We start from the raw sequence: 9,386 nt of genomic DNA, 5'->3' as shown, positions 1-9,386 counted from the left end.
CCCCCCCCCCCCCCCCGCCCCCTGCCAAAAACCATCTTCCATTTCCTCCCCTTCCTTTTCGGGAAAGCCAAGCTCCCCCCACCCCCCTCCCCGACGCGTTCTGTAATCTTATTTTCCTGCCTCGCCAAGTCGCTGGCCCCTGCCAGGCTGTTCTCTGTATCCTTTCGGTTGAGCGAGCCCCGCGGCCGAGGCTGCCAGGACTGGCGTGTCGCTCACTCCACGCCCCATTCTTCCCCTGGCTCCAGCCGGCCGCAGTTGCGTGCCGAAGCCCGGGCTCCCGCGGGGCTTGACGCGCCGGGGGAGGAGCGGTTTCTTGCTGCGCGCCTCTCAGGAGCATTACGGCAGGGCTCGTTCCCGGCTCCGGCCGCCAGCCCCAGCCTCCCCGGTCCGGAGCTGGGACTGGCGGAGGCCGCGAGGGAGGGAGCGCGAGCGAGGAGGCACGCGCCCGCCGGTCCGCGCCCAGAGCGCCGCCGCCGCCGCCGCCTTAGCAGCCATGGCCGAGCGCCGCGCCTTTGCCCAGAAGATCAGCAGGTAAATCTCGGGCGCCGGGCGCGCAGCCGCCGCGGGAGGAAGAGCCGGGAGTCCTCCCGAGCCCGGCCTAGGAGGCGGGTGGGTGTGGCGACGCGGGCGCGGGGATCTGGCGGCCTGGTCCGCGGCTGGGCGGAGGGGGCTCGCGGCTGTCGTGGGTGTCGCCGAGGCCTCGCGTCGCCCTCCGACCCCGGCCCTCAGCCCGCGCTGGCGGCCGATCCTCGCCCGGGGTCTCAGGGAGCCCCACACGCCAGCGCGCCGGCCTCCGCCGGCTCCTCGGCGGCCCGGGCCTGGAGTTTCGCGGCGGCTTATTGCAGGGCGGGTGGGGAGCTCGTCGGCTAGCCGATCGGCGCTCCCCAAATTCTTTGTGTCCCCACCCCCGGGTTGGCCGGGGGCCGCCGCGGCGTCTCGCTCCCTCGCTCTCCCCGCCCACCCCCGTTTGCCCCCTGGAGGGTGTGGGGGTCCGCCCTCTTCTCCTCCCCAACAAAAGATTCGGCGCGCGGCGGGCTCCTGGCCGGTGGGAGGCCGCCCCTTCTTCACGCCTCCCACCCTTCCCAAGAAATCTAACAGGAATCCTCTTTGCAACCAGGGCCAGTTCGAAGTAGGCTCTCGCACCCAGAATCTAAAACGTACAGTCAAAATGAAAAGTTGAGAGCTTGTGGTCTGCACCTTGTGTGTGCAGCTGCCGAATCTTGGACGAATTGTAGGCTGGAGCTTGATCTTAGAAGCATGTGAATTTAAACGTGCGCCTGTGTTTCCAATGGCACCAGACGAAGATGGATGATAGTGTCCTTATTATACTGGCCCTTTGACTCACGTTTTAGGAGTCTGGAAGTAAGCAGGCAAATCACGGTTGAGATTTCCGAACCTTTTACCTGCCTGTGGTGGGTAGGTTGCCAGAACCAAAAATTGAATAACGGCGGGGGATTCTAATATTTGTAGAATTTCATTCTGAAATATAATAATGTGTAAGACACTAGACTGAGTTGGTTTTATTATGATGTCCCAAGAAAAGAAACGTTCGAATGCATTACTTTTTCGGCAATTTTATTTCTGTGGTTCTGTATCTTTTTCGTTTGCTGATCTTGTTTAACGATTTTTGGACCGACCAAACGGGTTCTTTCTTAACTGCCTTAACTTCCATAGCGTTACTCTGTTGTGGCACGTTTTTCATTTAAAACTAACAGCTTTTTTATTTAAGCTTTGTGCTTAATTATTCTTTCCTTTTGAGCTTTAAAACATTTAATTTTATCCTTAAGAGGCAAAATAACAAGGGGTACCCGGCTGGCTTGGTCGGTGGAGCATGGAACTCTGGGGGTTGCGGGTTTGGTCGGTGTTGGGTGTAGAGATTATTTTTAAAAAATCTTTTTTTTTTTTTTTAAGATTTTATTTATTCATTTGTCAGAGAGAGAGGGAAAGCACAAGCAGGGAGAGCAGCAGGCAGAGACAGAAGCAGGCTTCCCGCCCAGCAAGGAGCCAGACTCGCGGGGACTCGATCCCAGAAACCTGGGATCATGACCGGAGCAGAAGGCAGGTGCTTAACCGACTGAGCCACCCAGGTGCCTCCAAAATAAAATCTTAAAACAAAACAAAACAAAAAAGCAAAGAGCAAGTGCTTAAGAACATGTGCTCTGGTGTCAGACTATGCCATGGGTTCAAATCCCAACTGTTAGTTTTCTTCTTCTTTATTCTTTAATATTTATTTGAGAGAGAGAGGGAGAGCATGAGGGGGAGGGTATGAGGGAGAGAGGGTATGAGGGAGAAGCATCGGCGCTGAGCAGGGAACCCAATGTGGGACTCGATCCTGGCACGCCAGGATCATAACCTGAGCAGAAGGCAGTCGATTAACCAGCCCAGTCACCCAGGAGCCATGACTGTTAATTTTCTAAGTTAGTACCTTGATCAATCTTAAGTTATAGTTTTGGCATCTGGAAAATGGGTACAGTACCAGTACTCTGTTGATAACATTGTGAACATTAAGTGGCAAAATTTGTGTGAAGCGTTTAGCACCGTGCATAGCCTTTAGTAGCTATCATTGAACAATTAACAATTATTGGTATATTCTGGGGAGTTGTGCTAGAGTTAATAAGAAATTACTTTTTTTTTTTTTTTTTTTGCAAAGTAACTGAGTCTTGTTTCTGAAGCCAATGCCATTGGAAAAATGTATTACTTGACATACATGCTTAGTATTAATTTCTTTTTAATAGAACCAAGTTTCACCAAGAACATGTGTTGATTAGGAAATTGCACATTAAGGAGTTAGATATGAATATATATCATACCTGTTCGTCATTTGCAGAGTTTATGCTAGGATTAGACAGAACAAAATACAAGAAAAAAAGAAAGTTTCACAAAATAATACAAAATTCAAAGTAATAAGCCTTGTAAATTTGTCAGATTAAATAAAGCAATGGAATTGAGATATTCATTGATTGGAGAAATAGTTAGAGGAGGTGACTGGTGATAGATTAGGTATGTAAGGTGCAGAAGACTGAGTCTGGGATGACATCTACGTTTCTGACCTGGGCAACCACGTGGATGATGGAGGCAGTCATTGAGGTAAAGGCGAAGGGGAGGAAGAAGGGATTTGAGGGTGGGAAATGAGGTGGGAAGGAGATGATGATTCAATTTTGGACATGTAGATTTTGAGGTGCTCATTGAGCATTGAAATAGAAATATTTATTAGGTTGTTGGTGAGGTTTAAGATGCAGAAGAGAGATTGGGCTGGAGGTCAATAGATTTTGGGAATCATCAGCAAGGAGATTGTTACTGAAACCAGAGGAGTAGATGAGATAGTATGGGAGGAATGTGCGGATTAATTTGGAGGGAAGACCAAGGACAGAATTGTTATAGATGATGAATTACTGTAATTGAAAGCTACTTTCATTCTTGTTATCAAATATGGCCAAATAATACTTTTATTTATTTATTTGAGAGAGAGCACGAGCAGGGGAGGGGGTTGGGGGTAGGAGGGTGAGGGGAGGGCCAAAGGGAGAGGGAGAAGCAGACTCTCCACTGGGCAGGGAGCCCAAGGTGGCACTTGATCCCAGGACCCTGAGATCATGACTTGAGTTGAAGGCAGACCTCAGCTGACTAGCTACCCAGGTACTCTGGCTAAGTAATACTTCTGAATAAATTCTTCTTCTGCTTCTTAGTTTCCTACTAGAGGAAGTATAGCACATACTCTGGAGATAAACTGCTTGGGGTTGACTTCCTAGCACTGGCCCTCATTGAATAAACTTGGGCAAGTTAGTTTACCTCACTTCTGCCTCATTTTCCCTATCTATAAACTGGGGATAATAGCAGGACCTACCTTATAGGGTTGTTATAAGAATTAAAAAGTCGGTTCCAGTAAAGTGCTTAGAACAGTGTTTTCCACATAAGTGTCCAGCACCAATTATTTTTTATTGTTACAATATTTATAATGTGGTGTAGGACCTTTTCTTGGAAGTGATAAATCTTTTTGTGATGTGCATATATGAAATTTGTTGCTCTGTGAGTAGTCTGTTGCTATTTGAAACCCTATTTTTCTTCTTTTACAGCTTTATGATTGTCCCGAAACCTTACTTTTAAAGAATTACACTGATTTCTTTTCTGGCTCAGTCATTTCCTAACCCTTTGCATTTAGTGTTGTTACTTTTTGAGGCCATGATTTTGTGATGTCTCAAACTTTTTATTTTTTAGATTTAAAAAAAAGATTGATTGATTTACTTTGGTGGGGGAGAGGCTGGGGGAGGGAATCTTTTTTTTAAGATTTTATTTATTTATTTTACAGACAGAGATCACAAGTAGGCAGAGAGGCAGGCAGAGAGAGAGAGGGAGAAGCAGGCTTCCTGCTGAGCAGAGAGCCCGATGTGGGGCTCCATCCCAGAACGCTGGGATCATGACCTGAGCCGAAGGCAGAGACTTTAACCCACTGAGCCACCCAGGCACCCCTGGGAAAGGGAATCTTAAGCAGACACTGCACTGAGCTGGAGTCCTATGCTGGGCTCCATCTCAGGACCCTGAGATCAGGGACCTGATCGGAAACCAAGAGTTCGAAGCTTAACCCACTGTGCCACCCATATGCCCCAAAGCTCTTTATTTTTTCACTGGTTGTACTGAGCTCATCATGGAAAAGCAGCACGTATATTTTGTTCATGACACTTACTGCATCCTGTTTGTTTCCCCTACTTTTGGAGAACAAGGCATATTCATTGTTAATTACCCCTTTTTTAATCACACTGTAACATATGATAGGTATAATTTGTGGAGTGTTGATTGTAGATTAATGATTTTGTTTGGATTATTTTGTCCTGTTACCAGATACTCAGCAGTAATGATGAACATTTGGATACACTTAAAGCACTTTTTACTACATTCTCATCTTTATTACCTAGAGAGGCAGAAGAACATAGTGAAGAATGTAGACCCCAGGTCACATTGCATGGGTTGAAATTCTGCCTATACCACATAATAGCTATATAATTCTGGGCAGTTGCTCTAATCTCCCTGTTTCAGTTTTCTTTTCAGTAAAATGGGGATAAAAGTGTCTTTTTGTCATCATGAAGATTAAATAAGTTAATACATGTAAAACACTTAAACTGTGCCTGAAACATAATAAGCATTCAACAGATGTTAGTTGCTGCTATTATTATTCCTATATTATTTACAATGATTATTATTCCCATAATCCAGATAAGGATCTGAGGCCTACATCTCATGAAATTATTAGCTCATATTGGGACTCAGTCCCCAGTTCTCTGATTTCAGATCTTACACTTTTTTTTATTTCTGTATTCTTTCTGTACTATATATACTGTCTTTCTGCAAAATATTTTCTGGGGTAGTTCCACATTTTCTAACAGTGCTACCATTAGCATCCCCAAAGTTATTTCTTACCTACTTAATCTTTCCTTTGTTAATTTGGTATCATTTTGTTGCCTAAGAAGCAGAATTTAATGAAAGGCTTGCATCAGATTTTTATTTTTGAGGAAAATCTTAACATGAGTAGGATTTCCGGGACATAGGCTTATTTATAAGCTCGCTCTCTCTCTCTCTTAAGTTTTGAATCTGTGCATAACTCTGGCTGTATAGGCTCAGTCTTCCAGTCTACTTTCTTCACTTCATTATTAAAGAAATTCTTCCCACATAATATCATCTACTTCAGTGCTCTCTTTTTCATCACTTTGGCCTTTTGTTGTACTCATCTCACTAACTCTCAATGCTGAAGTCTAACCTGTTTCTTGCCCCTGAGAGGGAGAGCAGAACAGTGCAGAGTTGAACTTTTCATAATGAATGTCTTCTCATTTGCAGTGAGGTTTACTCTAAATCATTTCTCTTACTAACATCTTTGTTTTCCTATCCCATCTTTTACTGAGAAGTTCTGGATCATCTGACATGAGTCCGTGATAACCTCAGCATGCTGCTGTTCCTGTATGTCACTTAAACATCTTCTCCTGTGCCTGTAAGATATCCCTTCCCTAAAGTTTACCAGTTCTTTTTGTCCTTTGTACCGTTACCTTGCTGCCTCCCTCAGAACCTTGATCTCATAATTTTTCCTTTCCTTTCTAGCATCATCAATATGTTTCTTTTTATGGATGTTTCCCTTAACGCATAAGACTTATTATGCCTTTTTCATCATAAAACAAAGAACTATTGAATCTTCTGCATTTCTAGCTGCCAACCAGTCATTCCTTTCTTCTAGTCACATTTCTCACATGTATGTGGTACAGTCACAACCACTTTCTGCTTGTTCTCGTCAGTCCTTGGACCATATGGCTGTGCTTCCCATGGTACTTTGTGTGTACTTGAATTATGGAACGCCTGGAGATTAGGAGCCTTTGACTTTTTTTCTTCATCACTGATTTCATGGGCTACTGTTTTTTGGGTTTTGCCTTTTTAATTTTTCTTGTCCTCATCCTCCGTGCCATTTTCCCCCTACTTTATACTGCTTCCTCAGAGGTCTTTGATGACTGTTCTGTGTTTTTTATATCTAGTGTCAGACACAGAATCTTTTGTAAACTGGACATTTAAAAATTGTTTGAGGGCGCCTGGGTGGCTCAGTAGGTTAAAGCCTCTGCCTTTGGCTCAGGTCATGGTCTCAGGGTCCTGGGATCAAGCCTGACGTTGGGCTCTCTGCTCAGCAGGGAGCCTGCTCCCCTACCCCGGCCCCGCCCCCTGCCTGCCTCTCTGCCTACTTGTGATCTCTGTCAAATAAATAAATAAAATCTTAAAAAAAAAAAAAAAAGGATTGTTTGAAAGAATGCTACCCTGCCCCATTGGAGCATCTTTTATTATCTTGCTTCTAGATGACCTCAGCAGCCCAGAGCTGATCTAGTCTCTTACCTCCTATAATTCAAATGTGTTACAAATGAAATCTCCCTAAAATACAGCTTTTATCATGGCATTCTTTTGTTCAAGAATATGATAGTAGCTTCCAACAGTGTTAAACCCAAATTCTTGCGTGCATTTTGAAGTCCTCTATAATCTGGTCCTTCTCTTGTTGATTTATTCCCTAGCTTACATTTTGGACCAATCAGTCGAACATTTTCCTTGCACCCTCACCAATGCTCTGCTTGTTTCCAACTCTGTAACTGCACGTTGTTTTTTCTTTTTGATCTATCCTTTCTTTTTTCTAAATCTTAACCTTTTCTGCGGACCACTCCAATCCACTGTCTTTACTTTTGGGATAACCATTTCCTTGGTTTTCTTTCTTAAGATTTTATTTATTTATTTTAGAGAGAGACAGAGACAGCACAAGCCAGGAGAGGAGCAGAGGCAGAGAGGGAGAGGGACAAGCAGACCCCCCACCCTGCCCCTGAGATCAGATGCTTAACTACTGAGCCACTCAGGCCACCCTCATTTCCTTGATTTTCTCTATTCTTTTCACGTATGAGTGCATTTCTAAGTAAAAGCATTTTTTCTGTTTTTTAATTCATTTGCCTATAATTATTTTGTATATTGTATTTCTTTTGTCTTGCTTTTGTTCAAAATTAATCTGTGAGATTCATTCATAATATTACAAGTAGTTGGAGTTCATTCTTTTTTCTTTATATTATTTCATTATATAAATATACCATGATTTTCCATTCTACAGTAGATGGGCATTTGGATTGTTTCTAGTTTTTGGCTATTAGAAACAATGTTCTGTGAACACACATGTACATATATTTGGGTATGCATGTGCACGAATTTCTCTAGGGTATACTCAGGTATGAGATTGCTGGTCCTTAGGTATTCTTTGTTCTCCTCATAGTACTTTTATTTATCATGGAGTTTATTAGGTAATACCAAACTGTTTTCTTAGATAGCTGAAGAAATATACACTCCCATAGTAGTGTTGCTGTACCTAGCTGACATCACTTGTACTGCCAGCTGTGTCATTTTTGCCAATCTGATGGATGCATGCATGATGCTATCTTATTATAAAAGTTTTGATTTGTATTTACTTGATTACTGTTGAGATTAAGCTCTGTTTTGTATGGGTATTGACTATATGAATATACTCTTATAAGTTGCCTATTTAAATCTTTTGCATTCTTCCCATTTTTTCCTTTGTATTATTCTTTTTCTTATTGATTTGTTTGAGTACTTTATATATATTCAGTGTATGAACCCATTGAATGATACTGTGTGTTGCAAATACTTTTTCTCATCCTGTGGTTTTTTAAAAAATTCTCTTTATGGAGTCTTTTTTTATTTTTTAAAAATTTTTAAGGATTTTATTTATTTATTGGACAGAGAGAGAGAGATCACAAGTAGGCAGAGAGGCAGTCAGAGAGAGAGAAGAAAGCAGGCTCCCCACTGAGCAGAGAGCCCGATGTGGGGCTCGATCCCTGGATCCTGAGATCATGACCTGAGCCGAAGGCAGAGGCTTAACCCGCTGAGCCTCCCAGGTGCCCCTATGGAGTCTTTTGAAAACTAAGTTCTCAGGTGTGTTTTTTTTTTTAAGATTTATTTATTTTAGAGAGAGCAAGAGATTGCGGGGAGAGGGAGAGAGAATTTCAAACAGGATCCATGCTGAGCATGGAACCTGGCTTGGGGCTCCATCTCATGACCCTAAGATTGTGACCTGAGCCGAAATCAAGAGTTGAATGCTCAACAGACTAAGCTACCCAGGCACTCCAACTAAGTTCTCATTTTTTTTTTTAATTTTTTCAAAGATTTTATTTATTTATTTGATGGAGAGATAGAGAGAACCAGAGAGCACCAACAGGGGGAATGGCCGAGGGAGAAGTATCCCAGGATCCTGGGATCATGACCTGAGCCAGAGGCAGATGCTAAACCAACAACCACCCAGGAGCCCCTAAGTTCTCAGTTTGAATATACTTTTATCAGTTTCTCTCTTTCTCTCTTTTTTAATGGTTAGTACTTTTGAGGTCATGTTTAAAGAATTTTTTTGGGGGGGGGGTTGCCTGGGTGGCTCAGTGGGTTAAGCCTCTGCCTTCAGCTCGGGTCATGATCTCAGGGTCCTGGGATCAAGCCCCGCATCGGGCTCTCTGCTCAGCGGGGAGTCTGCTTCCTCTCTGCCTGCCTCTCTGCCTACTTGTGATCTCTCTCTCTCAAATAAATAAATAAAATGTTTAAAAAAAAAAAGAGTTTTTTTTTTTAAAGATTTTATTTATTCACTTGACAGAGAGAGAGAGAGATAGCAGAGAGGGAACTAAAGCAGGGGAAGTGTAAGAGGGAGAAGCCGACTCTCTGCTGAGCAGGGAGCCTGATGTGGGGCTCGATCCCAGAACCCTGGGGTCATGACCTGAGCCGAAGGCAGATGCCTCAATGACTGAGCCACTCAGGTGCACCTTGTTTGAGGAATATTTTCCTACCCTATGGTCATTAAGATATTCATCTGTATTAACCTTATAGTTGCATCCTTT

General features: G+C 43.6%; 1 protein-coding gene across 13 annotated transcripts in view; it reads left to right on the top strand.

Annotated features, from left to right (window-relative positions):
* Positions 1 to 202: 202 nt before the first annotated feature.
* DOCK7 (dedicator of cytokinesis 7) overlaps positions 203 to 9,386 on the top strand; it is a 205,118-nt gene continuing 195,934 nt past the window's right edge. For 6 of the 13 annotated variants that reach the window (XM_032844886.1, XM_032844885.1, XM_032844883.1 and 3 more), the window contains exon 1: positions 229 to 531. In XM_032844886.1, the coding sequence (XP_032700777.1) occupies positions 494 to 531 (38 nt within the window). In that variant the 5' untranslated portion in view covers positions 229 to 493. Of the gene's footprint in view, positions 532 to 9,386 lie in introns of all 13 variants that reach the window. The other 7 variants (XM_032844888.1, XM_032844887.1, XM_032844884.1 and 4 more) reach the window with 4 other exon arrangements.

The sequence above is a fragment of the Lontra canadensis genome, unplaced genomic scaffold, assembly GCF_010015895.1.
Source record: "Lontra canadensis isolate GAN:19392208 unplaced genomic scaffold, GSC_riverotter_1.0 scaffold158, whole genome shotgun sequence".
NCBI classification, from domain to species: domain Eukaryota; kingdom Metazoa; phylum Chordata; class Mammalia; order Carnivora; family Mustelidae; genus Lontra; species Lontra canadensis.
Note: the sequence above shows the minus strand (reverse complement) of the source record. Positions and strands in the feature narration are given on the sequence as shown.